The sequence below is a fragment of the Triticum aestivum genome, chromosome 3D, assembly GCF_018294505.1.
Source record: "Triticum aestivum cultivar Chinese Spring chromosome 3D, IWGSC CS RefSeq v2.1, whole genome shotgun sequence".
Classification (NCBI taxonomy): domain Eukaryota; kingdom Viridiplantae; phylum Streptophyta; class Magnoliopsida; order Poales; family Poaceae; genus Triticum; species Triticum aestivum.
Genome location: NC_057802.1, coordinates 162576620 through 162599096, shown reverse-complemented (window position 1 = coordinate 162599096; position 22477 = coordinate 162576620). Strand labels below are relative to the sequence as shown.

Here is a 22477-nt window from a genome sequence, read left to right as displayed (position 1 = left end):
GCGCTGCCGCTATATCGCCTGCTCCGACGCACCGACCACTTTGAGTGGACGGACGCAGCAACTGCCGGGTTGGAAGAAATCAAAACTTTGTTAGCAAACAACCCAATCCTTGCCGCACCTAACGTCGGCGAACCTATGCTACTGTACATATCTGTAACTCACCAGGTGGTGAGCGCCGTGCTCATCATCGAATGAGAGGAGGGACACAAATTCCCACTCCAAAAACCAGTATACTATGTATCAGCGGTTCTCACACCATGCAAATCCCGATACCCGCACTATCAAAAGATAGCATATGCGGTTTTCATGGCATCCCGGTAGCTGTGGCACTACTTTCAAGAGTGCTCGATAACGGTGGCCTCCGAGGTACCACTCAATGACATCATAAACAATTGAGACGCCACCGGCCACATTGCAAAATGGGCTATCGAGCTCGTGCCATTTGAAATAACATACAAGCCACGCCGAGCTATCAAATCTCATGTGCTGGCCGACTTTATCACCGAGTGGACAGAAGTCGAACTCCCTAAAGGGTACAGCACATACTCCAATTGGGTGATGTACTTCGACGGCTCTAAAATGTTAGTCGGACTGGGGGCTGGTGTCATCCTAACATCCCCTACAGGGGACACAGTCCGTTACGTATTACAAATCATGTATACGGACTCCAATAACTCAGCCGAATATGAGGCACTACTGCATGGCCTCCAGATGGCTATTTCTATGGGCATACAATGCCTCGAGGTGTTCGGGGATTCGAACCTTGCAATATCCCAAATAAACAGAGAATTTGATGCAAAGGATCCAAAGATGGCGGCTTACCGCAACGCCGTACTCAAAATATCAACTCGGTTTGAGGGGCTCAAGTTTCATCATGTGGCCCAAGACAGTAATCAAGCAGCAGACATCCTTGCTCGAATGGGCGCCAAACACGACCCCGTCCCACCTAACACCTTCGTGGAAAGGCTCTTTAAGCCATCCGTGGTATGCCAGGACGAGAGCGGAAATACCAGTCCGGCGTCGATCACACCCCCGGATGCCGAACTCGATTGGGGGCTCGGGCACAGAACCAACGCCTTCCGCCCATGTAATCATGGCGGTAATCGCTCCATAGACCGAACCTTAATAGGCACGAGTTCCCTGATGACCAGAATGAGGCCCGTTGTACCGTGCGATGATCGAAGGCCTACAAAGTTCATGAAGGAGAGCTCTACAAGAAGAGCACTACTTGAGTCCTTCAAAGATGTATCTCCGAAGAGGAGGGGCGGCAGCTCTTGGCCGAAATACATGCTGGCCTCGGCGGCCATCACGCCGCAGCTCGGGCCCTCGTAAGCAAGGCCTTCCGTACAGGTTTCTCTTGGCCCACGGCCCGAGCATACGCACAGGCCCTTGTACAGCGATGTGTCAGGTGCCAGCTCTTCGCCAATCAAAGCCATATGCCGCCCACAGCCCTCCAAACAATCCCCAATACCTGGCCTTCCACGGTCTGGGGGCTGGACATGGTCGGACCCCTTAAAGGGGGAAGCCACAAGAAGAAATATTTACTGGTTATGGTGGATAAATTCACTAATTGGATAGAGACCAAACCAGTAAAAATGGTTGAAGCCGGACCGGTGATAGACTTTATTTCCAGTGTTGTACATCGTTACGGTGTCCCACATAGTATTATTACTGACAATGGCTCTAACTTCACAGCTGATGAGGTGAAAAATTGGTGCGCTAATCTAGGTATTAAACTCGAGTATGCCTCCGTATATCACCCCCAAACAAGCGGTCAAGTTGAATGGGCCAATGGCCTGATAATGAGCGGCATCAAACCCAGACTAGTGCAATCCCTAAAGGAGTCAAACAAACACTGGGTCGAGGAGCTTGACTCCATACTCTGGGGGCTGCGGACCACGCCGAATCGCACGACTGGATACACACTGTTTTTCATGGTGTACGGTGTAGAGGCTGTCTTGCCCTGCGATATTATTCATGACTCACCTCGAGTGCGCATGTATGAGGAGAGAGAGGCCGAGCTCGATCGTCAGGATGACTTAGATGACCTGGACGAGGAGCGCGACATCGCAAAATCCCGTTCCGCATTCTATCAACAACAAGCTCGAAGATACCAAAGCAGAGAAGTGCAGGCAAAGACTTATAATGTCAGTGAACTTGTTATACGCCTACCAGAGAAGAAAAAGGACAAGCTCAAGCCCAAATGGTAGGGTCCCTTCATTATAGATGAAGTTCTCACTGGAGGAGCCTATCGCCTTCGCAATGCATCGGATAATCGTTTAGAGCCGAACCCATGGAACGCTGCTCGACTCCGAAGATTCTACGCCTGAGTTCGGACAAATACCTTTGTTCGTTCCCTTTTTCTCCTTTTTTTGTTTTTTCTTTACGATTTCTAACGTGTGTTCGGGTAAGCCACACACTTGAGGGATATCCATCCTTAAATGTACACACCCCATCATAAATGAGGGCTTCTCTCAATAGAAGCTTATTATTTTGAGCATAAAGCTCACTATATATATTGTTTTCTCACATACGTCCTGTCTTCGCCATTATATGCACCTCTATGACTTAAGTTTTTGCCAAGCTAGGTTGCCTGGCTCCTGTTCTTATGCCCTACGCTCCCGCTTGTTCGGCTAGGGCATAATGGGAGCACCTCTGCGATTGTTACAACCGGGTCATCCGGACATGTACCTCAGACGGGTGAAGCCGAAAGCTAGCGTTCTTAAGGGAATAATTGGTCGGCGGACAAATGACGAACTGCCTTCGTTGCAACATAAACTATCAAACTACAAAGACGCCGGTGATTCTTTTGCATCACGGCTTAGGCATGTATATATCACGCATGCTGACCCAGGGAGAGGAACCCTTAACAGAACTATTCTCTCTAGAAGATGTTTCTTACGTTAAAAAGTAATATAACATAACTCCCCGAATACAGTTGTCCGCTAAAGCACTATGGCCGGATTGCCTGGTTTCCGAACATACTTGTTGTTTCCCACTGGTATAGTATTCGGACACACTCCAATCCTTGGGTTTCGGAGGTTGAAGCAGAAGGTCTGCCATAACAATCTTTTACAATTCGGCCCGAGATAAATTTAATGATAAAAGTATGGTTACATGAAATCACATGCCTACTCTTTATCTATGCCATCTATCAGGCTGTCTAGTTTAAGTCCTGCTGTGAGAATTTGGCGCTATCTATACTTGATCATACACCAAGCTAACCGGAATTTCTTGCCCGTCTGGTCCCCGAGGTCCGACCCGTGCCATATGATTTGGATCAAGTCCGGTGTACCGCGTTTTCACCATGGCCCAGGCCTCTCGTGCACCTTCTCGACATGCTGATGCCTTCCACGGCTCAAAACATAGACGAGCTCCCTTGAATAACTCCACGAGCTCCACCATCATTCCTGGAGGAGAATCAGTCCATAAAGCCTTAGCCATGTTCCTCATTGCTTTCCGAGCTCGCTCATGCACTTTGGATAACTCTTGCAGCAAGTCGCCTTGAAATCCGGGCACTTCTCCTTTGGACCGCCCAGTTAACAAACCTACAGGAACAAATCTCATAAAAAAATTCCATCAGGAGATCTTATGAAAAGTTGGGTTCAGGGACATACTAAATATGCCGCCTTTCAGCTTTCTGTTCTCCTTCAAGGCATCCGACAGTTGGGCTCTTATGTCCTTTAGCTCTTTGGCTTGCTTGATGTTGGCATCCTGTAGCTTATTCTTCTCATTAATGGTCCATGTTAATACACGTCGACCAGCGGCTTCTTGCCCTTCGGCATGTTTTGTGTCCACCTGAGCAGCCTTCAGCATATCCTCCAATTGATCTGCTGATCCTGCAGCTGTAAACAAACCAATGCATATTTTAAAATCTTTGTTGGTGCAGCATCATAGTTTCCGGACACTGTTGAACTTACCATCCGGCGCCTTCTTGGATTTCTTCAAATTTTCCAGTTCGGCGGTGGCAACAGTTAGCTTGGTCCGGCATTCTTCAAGCTCCTTGGATAGCATGTTATTTTTCTCTGCGAGTACCTGATAATATAACGACCCTTAAATCAGTTGGGCCAACTGCTTCAAGTCTCGGGGGCAACTGGCATATGATCATGGAATCTACACAAAAATTCTTACCCGCATATCTTTTGAAAGCTGGTGAGTGGCTCCGGCAAGTCCATCCCGAGCAGCTCGGATATATGCATCTGCGGAGCTGAGGGCACTAAACGCCTCTTCGATAAAACTCGGGTCGCGCATGGACTCTTTCTGCCGCCGATGATTCATCGCGATCTCCACTTCAGAATTGGTGACGGATACATTATCTGAATCCTCTTGGAGATGACAATCCGGCATTTTTCCCGTATCAACTCTAGTCCTTACGGGAGGGTCCGGGGCCGGATTCGTCGATGCACGGCCGGCAAGGTCCCCGGATATAGTCCGGCGTATGCTCTTCCTGCAAAACGGCCTGACGGAAAGCGTCACAGTTCGGTCTATCCACCGAGTGCATGTTAAAAACTATACCTCTTCGGTGAGGGTGGGGGCTCGGTAGTATCGCCGTGAGCCCTTCTTTTCAAAGACTCGCCCCGCTCGGGCGTCGCCTTCGTAGAGGATGCCCTTGATACAGATCAGCGAGACGAGCGCCGCCCCTTCAGAGCATGAGATAGTGCGGTGGGTGAGGTGCAACGGGAAAACTCTTTTGGAGAAGACATCTCCTGGGTACTTACATGGGAGGAGGGGAGAAGGCCGAGGTAATCGGCTATAATGGCCACTTCCGTGCCATCATAGCTCGCCTGATAAAAAACTCCCTCCTTAAACTCTATAAATATGTCCGGATCTTCTTCATACCCAGGATCCAGGTCCCGAATATGGTCCTCTGGCTGCAGAGCGGAGCTGTAGATCCCCTCGGCGATCTTTCTCCATTCCTATTAAAAGCAGCCAGATTAAATTCGACTAGCATACCTCTGGAAAAAGGTGGAGTAAGGCCGATCATCAAAAACTCACCCCGTCGATGGGGTTATACATGGAAAAACCTTCCCGACACTTCAAGCGAGTGAAGTCTTCCTTCTCCCCTTTGAAAAGATCAGCTAAGATGGTGGCTAGGGTGGAAAAATTGTCCGGACCCTTGCGTAAACAACGGGATGCATCGTCCTCCCCGTTGTAATGCCACATGGGAAAACCCCTAGATTGGAGCGGCTGAACGCATCGCGTTATTGAAATTGCCATTACCTTGATTATAGACAGTCCGGAGTCAGCAAGTACTCTGATCTTGCTTGCCAGCCTCTCGACCTCCGCACTGTCTTCTTCCTTGAGGCTTCGGGGACGCCAGCTGGCGCGCTTCTTTACGGGAGCGCTGGAGAATTCGGGAAGGCCGCGCGGGTTGGGTCCAGTAGAACTACGTCTTCAATATAAAACCACTCCGAGGGCCACTCTTCGGATGCCTTCTTTGGAGTGCCGGACAGGTATCATGTTCTGGCTATGCGCCATACTTTGGTGCCGCCCACCTCGAATATAGAGCCTTTTGGGAGCGGGGGACGCGGCAGAAAAATTTCTGCCATAGCTCGAAATGAGCCTCACAGTCTAGGAACAGCTCGCAAAGAGCCACGAAACCCGCGATATGCAGGATGGAGCCTGGTGTTAAATTATGCAGCTGGAGGCCGTAATACTCCAAGAGACATCTGAGGAAGGGGTGAATGGGAAATCCTACGCCCCTCAAAAGGAAGGAAACGAAGCACACTCGCTCCTCTTTAGAAGGATTGGGTTAATTCTCCGCCAGGGGTTCGCCATTGTGGGAGGTTAATCCAACCCGAGCGGAGACTAGATCCGCGGGAGGAAGATATCCCTGCGCTTGAAGTTTACTCAGATGGGCGCGGGATACTGAGCAACTTTCCCAATCGCCTTTTTGAAGGCCTTGGGGGCGTGAGGAAGAGCCGGGAGTGCCGGCCATGTTTGGACAGTTTCCTGTGGCGAGTTCTAAGGGTTTCCGCGTGGTCTGGAATGGCATCTGAGATCTAATCTCCTTAAATAGACACCTTCCTAACGCGGCCGAGGGGTCATATGTAAAAAAAACCTAGGTCGTTCGTATTCATTTGACACGTGGAAGCTGAGGCGACGGCAGCAAAGAATCAATAGGATATGCTATTTAATGTAGAGTTGGATTATCATCAAACCGAAGTATAATGGAGAACCCGCCTTGCAAAGCCGAAGACATAAAGCCGGATACTACGTCGTCATTGAAGGCAAGTTCGGGGGCTACTGAGGGAGTCTTGGATAAGGGGGTCCTCAGGCGTCCGGGCTATGTGACATGGGCCAGACTAATGGGCCATGAAGATACAAGATAGAAGACTTCCCCCCGTATCTGGATGGGACTTTCCGTGGCGTGGACAGCAAGCTTGGCGGCTGGACGTGTAGTTTCCTTTCTCTGTGAACCAACTCTGTACAACCCTAGGCCCCTACGGTGTCTATATAAACCGGAGAGTTTAGTCCATAGGGGCGATCATAATCATACAGGCTAGACATCTAGGGTTTAGCCATTACGATCTCGAGGTAGATCAACTCTTGTAACCCTTATACTCATCAAAGTCAATCAAACAGGAAGTAGGGTATTACCTCCATTAAGAGGGCCCGAACCTGGGTAAATATTGTGTCCCCTGCCTCCTGTTACTTTCGATCCTCAGACGCACAGTTCGGGACCCCCTACCCGAGATCGGCCGGTTTTGACACCGACACTTGTCCCCTCGACGAAACACCCATGTTTCACAATCACGTTGAATATATGCTGTTTTACAGTCAGGGGCAACACTTGCAATTGTGTTTTTAGTGTCAGACATGGAACTGCCCCTCCCAGACCAAACACCACCAAGTTGGAGTCGCGTTGAACAAAAGTAGTTGCAGTCGAAGGCGGCACTTGCAGGTGCGTGTTTAGTGGCTTAGATGTTCCAAAGACGAAAGATTAAAAACATATAGAATTATAAATACAAGTAAAAACAACCAAATCAAACAATATAAAAAGTAAATGCACAAAAAGAGAAGACAAAAGAAATAATAAAGAGGGAAAAAGCTAGATAAGTACACGTGTATACAAACATAGTGAGCTTCCCAATAAGCTTCTTTCTCCTGCTAAAAAAAAGTAAGCTTGTTTCTGTACACATAAATCTAACAAAAAAACTAATACAAAATATTTACGTGGGATACCTATAAGAAACTAAAAAACAGAAAAGGAAATTTGGAAAGGACCACGAGACGTAGCCCACAGGCCACGTAGCTGAGGGCACTCAGCTGCTGCCAGCCTCTCAAATTGAGAAAGCCCAATATGTTTTGAACAATGAGAATTCATTAGGCTGGCCATAGTGGAGGTATCATAGCCGGTATCATGTAGGAATATCAAACATGATGATGTGGCAGAGAATTAAAGAAGAGAGAGAGGTTAGAGTAACATAGGTAGATAACGTACATAATAAATGATATACTATTTTGTGTCATGCATGGCCATAAATAAAGTCATCTTTGATACTATGCTCTATGAAGGTAGTATCATACAGTAGTATCATATGCATGATACTAGTATATGATATTCCCCACTGTGAGTAGCCTCAGCGACAAACACAGATCAATCAAACCATATGGTTAATCCCGTGTCTACACGTCGGCCGAAGCGCTCGGCCGGTCTCGCTCCCTTCTTTCACGTGGAGACATGCTGGCACGCACCCTCGCTATCTCTTTTTCCTTTTTTTCTCTGCTTTTTCTTCCTCCTGCCTCCTCAAAACCATCCCGTCTCCTGCAGTACAAGCTCACCGACTTCAGCGGCACGATCCCCTGCCGCTCCTTTTCTCATCCCCCATCAGCCCCGACAAACAAAGCTCGTCGGCCCCTTTTCCTTCCCGCTCCCCAATGCCACAAAGACAAGAGATGGACCACGGGACGGCGGGGGCGGAGGAGTAAGCATGCCGGGGAGCTGCAACCAGTGGACGGAAAAGCTACATCTATCTACGTGATACGTCTCCAACGTATCTATATTTTTTGATTGTTCCATGCTGTTATATTATCATTCTTGGATGTTTTACAATCATTTTATAGTCATTTTATATCATTTTTTGGTACTAAGCTATTGACATAGTGCCAAGTGTCAGTTGCTGTTTTCTGCATGTTTTTTACATCGCAGGAAATCAATACCAAACGGAGTCCAAATGCAGCGAAACTTTTTGTGGATTTTTTTTGGACCAGAAGACATCTAGTGGGCCAAAGAAGTACCAAGGAGGGGTCCCGAGGTGAGCACCAGACACCTGGGCGCGCCTGGAGGCCCAGGCGCACCCTGGTGGGTTGTGCCCACCTCGGTGGCCTCCCGCACCCCTCTTTGCCCTATAAAATCCCAAATATTCCAAAAACCTTGGGGGGTCAACCTAGATCAGAAGTTCTGCCGCCGCAGGCCTCTATAGCCACTGAAAACCAATCTAGACCTCGTTCCGGCACCCTGCCAGAGGGGGAGATCATCACCAGTGGCCATCTTCATCATCCCGGCGGCCACCGCGATGAGGAGGGAGTAGTCCACCCTCGGGGCTGAGGGTTTGTACCAGTAGCTATGTGTTTAATCTCTCTCTCTCTCTCTCGTGTTCTAGAGATGTCATGATCTTGATGTATCACGGGCTTTGTTAATATAGTCGGATCATATGGTGTTTTCCCATCTCTATCTTGTTGTGATGAATTGAGTTTTCCCTTTGAGATTTCGTTGTTATCAGATTGAATACTTTTATGGATTTGAGAGCACTTGATATATGTCTTGCATATGAATACTCGTGGTGACAATGGGGTATCATATTGATTCACTTGATATGTGTTTTGGCATTCAACTCGCAGATTCCCGCGGTGACATTGAGGTAATCTATGCACAGGGGTTGATGCACGTTCTCGTCTTTTGTTTCTTCGGTAGAAATCTTGTGGAACTCTTTGAGGTTCTTTGTGTTGGATTGAGTATTATGAATCTGAAATTATTTGGTGTTATTTTAGTACGAACTCTTGGATAGATCGATCGGAAAGAATAGCTTCGAGGTGGTTTCGTACCCTACAAATAATTTTTTCTGATGTTCTCCGCCGGATAGGAACTTTGGAGTGATTCTTCATCGCACTTTGAGGGGTGGTTATATGATCCAATTATATTAGCATTGTTCAGAGATTGCACTAGCGAAAGTACGGACCCTAGGCCTTGTTTCTAAGCATTGCAATACCATTTGCCCATTTACTATTTTCTACCTTGTTGTTTTTATTTATTCAGATTATAAAAATATATTTCTACCATCCATATTACACTTTTATCACCATCTCTTCGCCGAACTAGTGCACCTATACAATTAGCCATTGTATTGGGTGTGTTGGGGACACAAGAGATTTCTTGTATTTGGTTGTAGGGTTGTTTCAGAGAGACCATCTTCATCCTACACCTCCCACGGATTGATAAACCTTAGGTAATCCACTTGAGGGAAAATTTCTACTGTCCTACAAAACTCTGCGCTTGGAGGCCCAACATGAGTCTACAAGAACAAAGTTCCGTAGTAGACATCAAGCTCTTTTCGGGCGCCGTTGCCGGGGAGGTGAGTGCATGAAGGTATATCTTTAGATCTTGCAATTGAATCTTGTTGTTTCTTGTTTTATCACTAGTTTGGTTTATAAAAGAAAACTACATAAAAATGGAATTGAGGTTGCATCATATTATTGATCATCTTTATAATATCTTTCTTGAAAATGATGGATCGGAAAATTGTGCTTAGTTGTTAGAAGACGAAGTCAATAAAATGTTTGGCACAAAATATTTGAATGATGAGCATGATTGCAATGTTGTTAGTATGAATTCTTTGAATATCCAAAATGCTAATGATGATTGCACAAGTCATGACAAAAATGTTTCTTATAAGCATGTCAATTTTTGTGGAGTGCATAAAGTTTGTGAAGACGTGCCTTATAGGGAAGATAGATTTTGCAAGAAGCATAAACATGATCGAACCAATTCTTTGCTCAAAGTGATAGATGAATTTGCTACAAAATTATGTTCTCTTTGTCCTATTACTTGTGAACTTTGCAATAAGGTTGGTCATCTTAATTTTCAATGCGTGCTTTTTCATGATCGAGTCGTGTCCAAATATTGCAATAACTTGATCACCCTTGAACTTTATAATGAGCTTTGTCTATTTTTGGGGACTGAACAATTGACACATAAAAATAGTTGGTTTGAAGTATTCATTCTCACGGACAACATTGAAACTAAGCTAAAGAATATCTATATGTTTTGCATGGTAAATTGCAATGAGAATGCTTATATTGCCAACTATAGAAAGATGGGAAAACCAATAGAATATAAAAGGAATACTAATGAAAGGGTAAAGATTTCTACTTTCCCTCCTATTGTCTCTCATGGAGAAATAGGTAACGAGGAGGAGCTTCCTATCCAATCAATCTCTTCAACAAGAATCTTGCAAAAATTAATTAAACCCACAGATGATGTGGTGAAGAAGAAGAAAGAATAGAGGTAAAAAGGTATCTCTCCCAAATAGTGTTGCTCCTATTATTGTTGTGCCTCACGAAAATGAATCAAAAATAATTGTGGAAGATGATGAACTTGATGATGATATTGCTTCTATGTCTTATGGCACAATGTCCGAAAGCACTATTGATGATGATTTTGTTATGCCCATTGCTTGTTGTGATGATTATGATTGGGAAGATAATGATACTTCTAATAATCTTGGAAATCTTTTTGGCACCAACTTGGGAAACTATGATGATAGCAATTGTTATACCGTTGGTGATATTCATACTATTAATGATGAGAGTGATTATTCTTATGATATGCCAAGCCACAAGCCCCCTACTTTGAATACTCAAATTTGCTATGATGATTGCATGCCTCCTACTTATGATGATTATTGTGATGACACTTATGTTATAAAAAGTAGTGATAATTATTGTCATAATTTCGAATATCCTTTTACTGAACATTACTCTTTTAATGTGGGGAAAATTTATAGTATTCGAGTTTCCTATGATACTCCCACTATTATGAATGAGAATAAAATTGCTTATATGAAGAGTAATAAATTTTCTATGCTTTTGGATCATGAAAAGAATGCTTTGTGTGATGGTTATATTGATGAATCTATTCTTGATGCTACTGAAAATTATTATGAGAGAGGAACTTATGCTTCATGATGCTCTCTTTATATTTCACTTCTTATCTTTTATGCGAGCATCATTGAAATCATCATGCCTAGCTTAAAGGCATGAAAGAAAAGCACTTGTTGGGAGACAACCCAACACTTTTACTTACTATTTTTGTGTGTTCACATGATTAGGCTACTGTAGTAATCATGTTTTATTGCTTTTGTTTCAATAAAGTGCCAAGTAAAGCCTTTGGGATAGTGTGGATGATAGTTGACTTGAATCTGTGCAAAAAATAGAAACTTTTGCGCTTAGTCCAGGAATTTTTAAAATTCACTGGAACGTGCTTTTGATCTGAATTTTTTATAGTTCATAGATATAAAAATTCTCTATGTTTTCCTAATTTTTTAGAATTTTTCGAGTAGCAGAAGTATGGTTGGAGTACAAATTACTACAGACTACTCTGTTTTTTGACAGATTCTGTTTTCAATGCATAGTTTGCTTGTTTTCTAGTTTCTATGGCTTATATTGCTCAATATAAATTGTGGAAATGATATGCTACAGTATGCATTGCTTGGAAACAATTATGATCTTGTCTTTGACAGTACCAAAGTGAAATGGTTTGCTCTTTATCATACTAACCTATCTCATGAAGTTCCGTTAAGTTCTGTGTAATTGAAGTTTTCAAGTTTTGGGTGAGATGTCGATATGAGGATAATAAGGAGTGACAATACCCTAAGCTTAGGGATGCCCTAGGCACCCCAAGGTAATATTCAAGGAAGATCCAAGCAACTAAGCTTGGGGATGCCCCGGAAGGCATCCCCTCTTTCGTCTCCAACATTATCGGTAACCTGACTTGAGGCTATATTTTTATTCGTCACATAATATGTGTTTTTCTTGGAGCGTCAATTTATTTTGTTAGGATTTGCTTGATGTTATTTAGAATAATTTTTTGCATCTTCATTTTCCATAAAAATGTCAAGGATAGCCTTTACCATGCTTATTTTGCAAGTATACATGTTGCTGTTTCAAAACAGAAAGTTTATCGTTGTTGCAAAAATTTCCTAGAAAAGTCAGAATGTGATAAAATGTTGAAACTTTTTGCACAATAAGCTCTGACTAATTTTCTACAGTGTAGTAAATTTTCAGAATTTTTGGAGTTAGGAAAGTATGATGAATCTTGCATTCTTTACAGATTGTGTTGTTTTGGCAGATTGCTGCATTGTTTGCATAAGTTTGCTTGTTTAATGATTCTATTTGAGGATAGGAGTATTAAATATGCAGAGGCATTTAGCATGCAATGTTGAATAATAATTTTAGTGATTTGCTACAGTAGAGAATAGCTTTTGCATTGATTTATAGTAACTTATCTCACGAGTTCTTGTTGAGTTTTGTGTGGATGAAGTTTTTGAGATTTAGAAAAACCATGATATGAGAGGAATTAAGGAGACACAAAAGCTCAAGCTTGGGGATGCCCAAGGCATCCCAAGCTAATATTCCAAGAATTCTCAAGCATCTAAGCTTGGGGATGCCCCGGTAGGCATCCCACCTTTCTTCTTCAACAATTATCGGTTAGTATCGGTTGGGCCTAAGCTTTTGCTTCTTCACATGAGTTGTGCTATTCTTGGAATGTCATTTTGTTTTGTTTTTCTTGCTATTTTAATAAAATACTTAGATATGAAATTTTTAAATAAGAGAGAGTCCACAATTAGCTACCTATTTACTTGACTACTCTCTTTATCTTCACTTATATTTGTTTGAGCTTATCAAAAGCAACACATGAGAATTAGTTCCAAAGTGATAGGTATCTAAGAACGATATAATAAAAACTTTCATGAAGATCATTGGACAAAATAAACTTGATTCCTAGCAATAGTTTTGAGATATGATGATGTGATATGTGAGTCTTGTTGATGAGTAATTGTGTTTTCGTAAGAATATTGGTGTTGAGGTTTGTGATTCCCTATGCAAGCACGGAAGTCAATAGTCATGCAATGAAATTACATCCTACTTGTGGTGCATTATTCGGTGTTAATTATGCTTAATGCTCACTTATGAGATTATTCATTTCTTGGTTTTGCTTCTTAATCTTTTGCTAGCCTTCATTTTGCACTAAGTATGATCACTGCTTATGCATCCAAAATCCTTTAAAACAGTTTTGCGACATGAGTCCACTATATCTACCTATATGCGGTGTTCTTTTTCCGTTCTAAGCACATTTGTATGTACCATATCTAATTTTCAAAATAAATTTCTCTTTTGTGTGCTCGTACCGCTCGCGAGGCGGTGAGCGGTGGCCAATATTTTCCATGCTAGATGTGTTATTCTCAAGACAAGTGTTTATTCACTTGTCATTGCACGAGGGTACGACAAAGGTAATAGGGATGCACAGTCCCGAAATGAAAAATGAATTTACTTTATGTTGTCAAATAATAAATTCCTTGGAAAGTGTTGGTATGGAGGGCAACCGTGGATACGGCTAGCCATGGAAAGTGAAAGTATGGTTGAAAAAGGAATAAACTTTATTTTCTGTTTGGGAACCGCCTATGATATATCTAGCATGGAAAGTGTTGGGAGCTCTAAGTCGTTTTCGTTGGTGGGAAAAGTATGCCTCTCAAAATGTTTTTATCTCTCAGTTTTCTCTTTGAGCTCTGGCACCTCTACAAATCCCTACTTCCCTCTACGAAGGGCCTTTCTTTTACTTTATGCAATTTTTATTTTTAATTTGAGTCTCCATCTTCTCTTATAAAGCACCAACTAGGGGGCACTATGATCGTACTTGAGCACTGGGTGTAGCTAATATGCGAGTGTGTTTCATGAATGGATCAATGATTGAGCATGATGGGCTAGGGATAACTTATTTTAGCATTGATATTTTGAAAGACATGGTTGCTTGTTGGTATGCTTGAGTATTTAAGTCTCATGTCAAAACTAGACTATTTCTTTGAACCATATAAAAGTCCAAATGTCCATGCTATAAAGAAAAGACTATGAGATGACATGTTAGGCAGCATTCCACATCAAAAATTCTGTTTTTATCATTTACCTACTCGAGGATGAGTAGGAATTAAGCTTGGGGATGTTGATACGTCTCCAACGTATCTATAATTTTTTATTGTTCCATGTTGTTATATTATCATTCTTGGATGTTTTACAATCATTTTATAGTCATTTTATATAATTTTTTGGTACTAACCTATTGACATAGTGCCAAGTGCCAGTTGTTGTTTTCTGCTTAATTTTTACATTGCAGGAAATCAATACCAAACGGAGTCCAAACGCAGCGAAACTTTTTGTGGATTTTTTTGGGACCAGAAGACATCTAGTGGGCCAAAGAAATACCAAGGAGGGGGCCCGAGGTGAGCACAAGACACTTGGGTGCGCCTGGAGGCCCAGGCGCGCCCTGGTGGGTTGTGCCCACCTCGGTGGCCTCCCGCACCCCCTCTTTGCCCTATAAAATCCCAAATATTCCAAAAACCCTGGGTTAAGCTAGATCAGAAGTTCCGCCACCGCAGGCCTCTGTAGCCACCGAAAATCAATCTAGACCTCGTTCCGGCACCTTGCCGGAGGGGGAGATCATCATCGGTGGCCATCTTCATCATCCCGGCGGCCACCACGATGAGGAGGGAGTAGTCCGCCCTCGGGGCTGAGGGTCTGTACTAGTAGCTATGTGTTTAATCTCTCTCTCTCTCGCTCGTGTTCTTGAGATGTCATGATCTTGATGTATCGCGGGCTTTGTTAATATAGTTGAATCATATGGTGTTCTCCCCTCTCTATCTTGTTGTGATGAATTGAGTTTTTCCCTTTGAGATTTCGTTGTTGTCGGATTGAATACTCTTATGGATTTGAGAGCACTTGATATATGTCTTGCGTATGAATACTCGTGTTGACAATGGGGTATCATATTGATTCACTTGATATGTGTTTTGGCATTCAACTCGCGAATTCCCGCGGTGACATTGGGGTAATCTATGCATATGGGTTGATGCACGTTCTCGTCTTTTGGTTTCTCCGGTAGAAATCTTGGGGCACCCTTTGAGGTTCTTTGTGTTGGATTGAGTATTATAAATCTGAAATTATTTGGTGTTATTTTAGTACGAACTCTTGGATAGATCGATCGGAAAGAATAGCTTTGAGGTGGTTTCGTACCCTACAAATAATTTCTTCTTATGTTCTCCACTAGATAGGAACTTTGGAGTGATTCTTCATCGCACTTTGAGGGGTGGTTATATGATCCAATTATATTAGCATTGTTCAGAGATTGCACTAGCGAAAGTACGGACCCTAGGCCTTGTTTCTAAGCATTGCAATACTGTTTTTGTGCCCGTTTATTATTTTCTACCTTGCTGTTTTTATTTATTTAGATTATAAAAATACATATTACACTTTTATCACCATCTCTTCGCCGAACTAGTGCACCTATACAATTTTTCATTGTATTGGGTGTGTTGAGGACACAAGAGACTTCTTGTATTTGGTTGCAGGGTTGTTTGAGAGTGACCATCTTCATCCTACACCTCCCACGGATTGATAAACCTTAGGTCATCCACTTGAGGGAAAATTGCTACAGTCCTACAAAACTCTGCGCTTGGAGGCCCAACACGAGTTTACAAGAATAAAGTTGCGCAGTAGACATCACTACGCAGGAGCTACAACCGGCAAACGGAGGAGCTGAAAACGGCAGGGCATTGGGGTGGGTGAACCATGACCGGCAAGTGAGGTTGCTGACGACAGAGTCGCGAATGCTACAACGCGCGCATGCCGGAGCTACAACCGGCAAGGTGTGTCGACAAATGCTACAATCGTTCACCAAAAAAGCTACAACCACGTTCGTCAGAGTTGCAACCCGGGTTCGCCGGAGTTTTAGCCGGGCGACGCCGTGCTACAACCGTTACAATGAGTTCGTGGAGATGCTACAACCACGTACACCGAAGCTGCAAACCGGTGTGGCGTCGTCGACTAATGCTACAACCGTTTCACGATGATGATGCGGACCCGACGGCGGCGACAATGTGTCTTTTGCTACAACCGGCGTTTTTTCAAGCTACAACCGGCGTCGGCGGAAGCTACAAGTGGCCATGGCGAGCTGCGACCGGCAGTCGCAGTTGCTACAACCGGCTACGATGGAGCAACAACGACGATGCTACGACATGCGAGTTTATTTGCTGAAACCAGCAGCACGTTTTGTTGCATAGGGAGGCGGAACCACACGGGGCACTAACGCGGAAACTGCCGAGCTGCTCCGGCGAGCGGCGATGGCGAGCCAGCGCGCGGAGCTGCAAGCAGGAGGCCCGGGGGGAGGGGCGACGAGGCACTAGGATATTTAGCATCGGGGGGAAGAAGGAACACGTACGAGAGGCTCGATCGAACGACTACAACAGGAAGGATCCGAAGGCTTTGGGCCGGCGCGTTGGCGCCGAGTACTGGCCTAATTTAAAGCCAGACGCCTCTATATCACGAAATCTAGATGAGGAGTACTCGTTGCAAAGATCACTCACAACCTGTGAGTTTTCCCTTTTTTCGTAGATCCGTTTATTCAAAACGTTCTGTCTCTCAAACCGTGCGTCCAAATCTTGAACCGCTTTCACAGTTGGATTCCTCGCTTCGAGATCTTCAAAACTAGATCCCATGTTGATAGGTTTTGACGAACTTTTTTTTCATGAAAAAACCGGACGAAAAAACTAAACCGGGAGCACGGATTTTTTCACTTTCCGAAAGAGGCACGCCCGTGCCTCCCACGAAATCACAACCGTGCCTCTCGCGGAAGCAAAACCGTGACTCTCCCTGAAGAAGAAAAAAAGAGAAAACGCATTTTTTCGTTTCCAAGGATGCACGGCCGTGACTCTCGAGAATGCACAACCGTGCCTCTCGCGGAAGCAAAACCGTGACTCTCGCGAAAGGAAAAAACAGAAAACACATTTTTTTCTGTTTCTGAGAGGCACGGCCGTGACTCTCGCGAAAACACAACCGTGCCTCTCACGGAAGCAAAACCGTGACTCTCGCGAAAGAAAGAAAAACAGAAAACGTGTTTTTTTCGTTTCCGAGAGGCACGGCCGTGACGCTTGCTAAAGCACAACCGTGCCCCCCGCGGAAGCAAAACCGTGACTCGCGCGAAAGGAAAAAACTGAAACCGTGTTTTTTTTCGTTTTCGAGAGGCATGGCCGTGACTCTCGTGAAAGCACACTCATGCCTGAAAGCAAAACTGTGACTCTCGCGAAAAGAAAAAAGAAACAGAAAACGCGTTTTTTTTCGTTTCCGAGAGGCACGGCCGTGACTCTCGCGAAAGCAAAACCGTGTCTCTCGCGAAAGCAAAACCTTGACTCTCGCGAAAGGGAAAAAAGAAAATGTGTTTTTTCGTGCAAAAAGTTTTTTTATCGAAAAGCTAAGGAAGACCAGTGGAAAACCAAAACGTCGAAAAAACCGTTTAAAAAGCCGAAAACGCGTGCGGAAAATAAAAAATAAAATCGGAAGAGAGCGCTTAGAGCGCGACACGTGGCGAATAGCTGAGAGCGCCACTTGGCGCGCTGATCGTTGCGAGGCTCCCGAAGGAGCGCTCGTTAACTTGTTGCTCTCTCTATGTCATCTTTGTTTTAAAAAAAACATCTAACGGCACCAAGTATATAGCTCCTATTGGTCATAAATGGTTGAGACAAAAGATGCATCTCCTAGGGAAGACCAGAATACGTGGGAAGAATAGAGTGCGGCGTGAGAGCGGTCACCGCCGGGCCGCCATGTTCCTCCATGCTATACACATGCTCCACATCCTCGGTTGCAGCAATCATCACATTCGTTCCCCCAGCCTCCGGGTCCGGCCGGTAGAACATCACCACGTCGGTGGAGAGCGTCACGGACTCAGGTAACGCATGTTCGTGTATAATCGGGGGGTTTACGGCCCAAGTCCCATCCAGCGCCGCCACCGTCAGCCTGCCCCACATCTCCGACCGCGACCATGGTAACGGCAAGACGTTTTTTGGGCCTTGGTCGTCAAGCTCGGGCAGCGACCAGAACAGCGCGCGGTAAGGACCGCCGTCGTAAAAGGACGGCGTTCCCGCCTCCGGATGTCCGCAGGTGAAGGGGAGCTGTTGGTCGTCGTCAACGGTGGCGCCGTGCTCGGGGTCACTTTGCGAGGACGGCCGGATGTGCACTATGAGCTCGTCGCCGCCGACGCATTCTGGCACAAAGACGTGGCCTTCGGGCACCGAGAAGAATCTCCATGGCTTGTGTGGTTCCGTTGCTTCGTCTCGCTGATCAGGTATCGGTGCATCCTCCGGCTCCGGGTCATCACAAATGCTGGGAAACTCCTGATCCTGCCATGAGGTGATCACGATTCACGAGCGAAGCAAAGTCAAAGTAAGTACAACCAAGTAACGGTAGAAGCAGTATGCGCGCTAAAGTCATCGTGTACACTGACTTTCTTATGTCTTCCATTGTCTGTAAATATTAGAGGGAACAGCGTGGTATCCTTACCATGGTTTCACCTTGCGATGGCTGGAGATCATCTTCCACTGCGACAGTGAATTCAGAGTTTGTCGTGCCGTCGGCTTTGGTGAGTTTGTAGGTCAGCAACTTTATTTCATCGGAAGTATTGGACAACATACTTGCTATGCTGTTCATCATCTCGTTGTTGTGTTTTTCTTGGTTCTCTAAATACAGGCAACCGATCACAAATTTATTTAGTAGTACTATCAAAGATGGCGATCTTCAGAAAACAGCTATTGCACCTTGCTGCGTTATATGTTGGGGTAATATGCAATAATTCGGATATACTACAGTTGATGGATTTAACGTACTACAAGAATAATGATTAATTTCTGGCTCGACACTTACGGATAATTTGCTCCATGCGCGTTAGCTTGGCCTCCGTCGCGTGGAGGTGCATCGCGAGGTCCCTGCTGGTGGTGAGGGACAAGAGGAGGACCGCCGCGTGAAGGCACAACGCGACGGCGAGCGCCACGTGTTTGGCTCTCCGGCCAATGGGAACGACGAGAATGTGGCGCCAGCGGGCGTCGGCGGCACCCATCAATCGATGTCCAGCGAGCAGGTAGGCCACGACGGTGGCGAGGCAGGCGGCGAGCAGCCCGGCGTTGTCCATGAGCGCTAGCTTATCTCACCTAAGCTTGTACGATCAGCCCGATGCGTAGAGACGATCGATGTCAGGATCCTGGGCTGCTTTTACCGGCTGGTTTCTTTAGTTGCCGGATGAATTACGATCGAACTCCTCCTATTCGTCCGATCGGCTAAATTCTTTTTCTTTTGATGACTGGAGATAGAGGAAAACCCTACCTTTCCACGACAAGGACTCATTGATAGTTGGACTCTTTTTTCAATTTTGTGAACATTTGTAAAAATTGTGAATTTTTTTATAAATTCTGAAAGAAAATCAAATTTTTGAACATTTTTTTTCAAATCTGTGCACCCTATTTCAAATCATGAACTTCTTCAAATTTGTGAACTTTAAATCCATGAACTTTTTTAAAATTCATGATGTTTTCAAATTAATGAACTAGCTTAAATCCACAAACATTTTTAATCTATAAAAAGCGGAAGTCGGTTTTGTTCATGAACCAATACCTGTTCGTTTTTAATTAAAAAAATATGTGTTGTTTTTTTAGCCGACGAGGGCGACTAAGCGAGAAGACCAAAAAATAGCTATTAGATCACGGCTTGTCTATCGTCCGCGGGAGCACCAACGGGGATTCAAGCGCCTAAAGCACGCAAGGTATCTTGAGGAGCTCCTACACGCCGCACTTTGCGGCAAATGGACGCTCCTCCGCACAGGATACACCCCGACTGAGCCGGTCCATTGCGGACGCCTGCGGGTGCACGCAGCAATCAGGTGCGATGGGAAGCTCCTGCTGGAACTGTAGCGCAACAGGAAACATCACGAAAAAGCACCACGTTGTAGACGACCTCTCAGTAATGAAGTGTTGTCGATAGCCATCGGAGCTGATGATTGTAAGTGACTGATTCGTGGTGCTAATTTCAAAGAACTAACCACAGTGGCAGAGCTCAACACTTCTTTATTTTATTGGAACAATTCTTCGAAATTGTAAACATTATTTCCAAAAGTAAGTAATGTATCAAAGTCCGAACATTTTTTGAACAACAGGATTTTAAAATTTTACTTTTTTAAATGAAAAATTGTAATTATTAACAATTTTTGGAATCCCAAACATTTTTTTCCAATTGTGGACAATTTTTTGACATGCGAACGTTTTTTAATAAACGTGAACAAATTTCAAAGAAAAAGAGATCATTTTTTAAACTTCTGAACAATTTTACAATTCCGAAAAATTTGGAAACCCCTGAACATTTTTTGAAATTCTTGAATGTTTTTGAATCTGTGAACAAAGTTTGAAAAAAGTAACATTTTTTTGGAATTCACAACAAATTGAAGCCATGAACATTTTTGGAAAACTCCCAAACATATTTTGAATTTGTGAACATAGAAAACATGACCATTTTTTTAAAGTCTTGAAGATTTTGAAACTTAGAACATTTTTTCAAAATTTATGAACAAAATTTTAGAAAAGGAACATTTTCAAAATTCTGAATTCAAACTTTTCCTAAAAGAAATGTAAATTTGAAGAAGAAGAAGAAAAAAGAATAGAAAACAAAACAGAAAAAAGGGAAATAAAACTTGAAAAGGAAGAAAGAAGAAAAGAAACAAAAAACAGAAGAAGAAAAAGGAAAATCTAAAAAGCCAAAAAACAAAATAATTTCAAACCTATTTTTCTCCAATTTTCTAATGTAGGGAATCATTTTACCCTATTTTCCATATATTTTATTTTTGGAGAAAAATAATTTGAATAAAAACCAAATAACTTCAAATTGAAAAATACTTTCAAAAGGGACTTTAAATTTGATTCTTTGAAACTTCCAACTCATATTTCATATGATTTGAAGAAGTCATTTTATCTTCTCTCATGAAAATCATTGAGTTGCTTAAAGTTTCTGAATTTGAAATAGTTCCAAATGAAATTCAAATCTTTTCAAAACCCTTTTCATTTATTTAAATGGAAGAAGTAATATCATCTTCACTCCAGGGTTTTGTGATGAAATGAATTTGAATTCATGGAGATCATAAATGCAGGGTGAAAGTTTCGGAAAGTCCTTTTATTCCCTCTCATTCAACTTTCAAAAAGTTTCAAATTTCACACAAGCAACCACACCACAACCAAGCAATCAACCAAAACTATTTATTTAATATAACATTCCAAAATTTAGAATTTTGGGATGTTACAAAATGGAACCGACACGTATGTATCGCAATAGGTAAACGGATCTTGTCTACATCATGTCATCGTTCTTATTGCATTACTCTGTTTTTCCATGAACTTAATACACTAGATGCATGCTGGATAGCGGTCGATGTGTGGAGTAATAGTAGTAGATGCTGGCAGGAGTCGGTCTACTAATCTTGGACGTGATGCCTATGTAATGATCATTGCTTGGATATCGTCATAATTATTTAAGGTTCTATCAATTGCCCAACAATAATTTATTTACCCACCGTTTGCTATCTTTCTCGAGAGAAGCCACTAGTGAAACCTACGGCCCCCGGGTCTTCTTTCTCATATATTTGCTTGCAATCTACTTTTCCTTTGCATTTTTATTCAGATCTATTAAACCAAAAAATACAAAAATACCTTGCTGTAATTTTTCCTTATTTATTTTATTTGGCGTTCGATCTATCAATTTAGTACAAAATTATCTCACGTCTGTTTGCCTATCTTCAGGCGCCGTACTCCCGAAGGGATTGACAACCCCTTTAACACGTCGGGTTGCGAGGATTTGTTATCTGTGTGCAGGACTGTTTACGTTGTGTTGCTTGGTTCTCCTACTGGTTCGATAACCTTGGTTTCATATCTGAGGGAAATATCTACCGCCACTGTGGTGCATCATCTCTTTCTCTTTGGGGAAATACCGACGTAGCTTCAAGCGACATCAGCTCCATCCAAGAAGAAATTGAAGACAAAGTCTTCAAAGAAAGTGTGTGCTGCTGCCCCAGAGCCCCTCATTGTTGAACCTATCTCCGTCGCTCTTCCGGCCTCGACCAACCAAGAGCGTCGTCTTGTGATTCATGAGCTTACTTCCACAGAGGCTCATGCAAGTGAAGAAGTTCCAACTGCTGACCCCAACACCGCTTAAGACATTGGTCACGAAGACAATGTTGATGATGATGTAGTCCTTCCTCAGCTCCAGTCCCAGTCGGTATCATCGCCTGCTCTAACGAGCAGTGAACTCATAAGCATTGGTCGTCCATTAACGCCAATCGCTCAAGATGACTCATGGGCGGAGCGCTAACAGTAAGACACCCCAGTACATGATGAGACACCAA

General features: G+C 43.7%; 1 protein-coding gene across 1 annotated transcript; it reads right to left on the bottom strand.

Moving 5' to 3' along the window:
• Positions 1-17740: 17740 nt before the first annotated feature.
• LOC123076224 (uncharacterized) lies at positions 17741-19228 on the bottom strand. Its single transcript, XM_044498592.1, has 3 exons — positions 18964-19228; positions 18604-18779; positions 17741-18443 (listed from the first exon to the last, which is right to left on the bottom strand). Exons 1-3 carry the CDS (start codon positions 19226-19228, stop codon positions 17802-17804), a joined length of 1083 nt encoding a protein of 360 aa, XP_044354527.1. The 3' UTR covers positions 17741-17801.
• Between the last annotated feature and the right edge of the window lie 3249 nt (positions 19229-22477).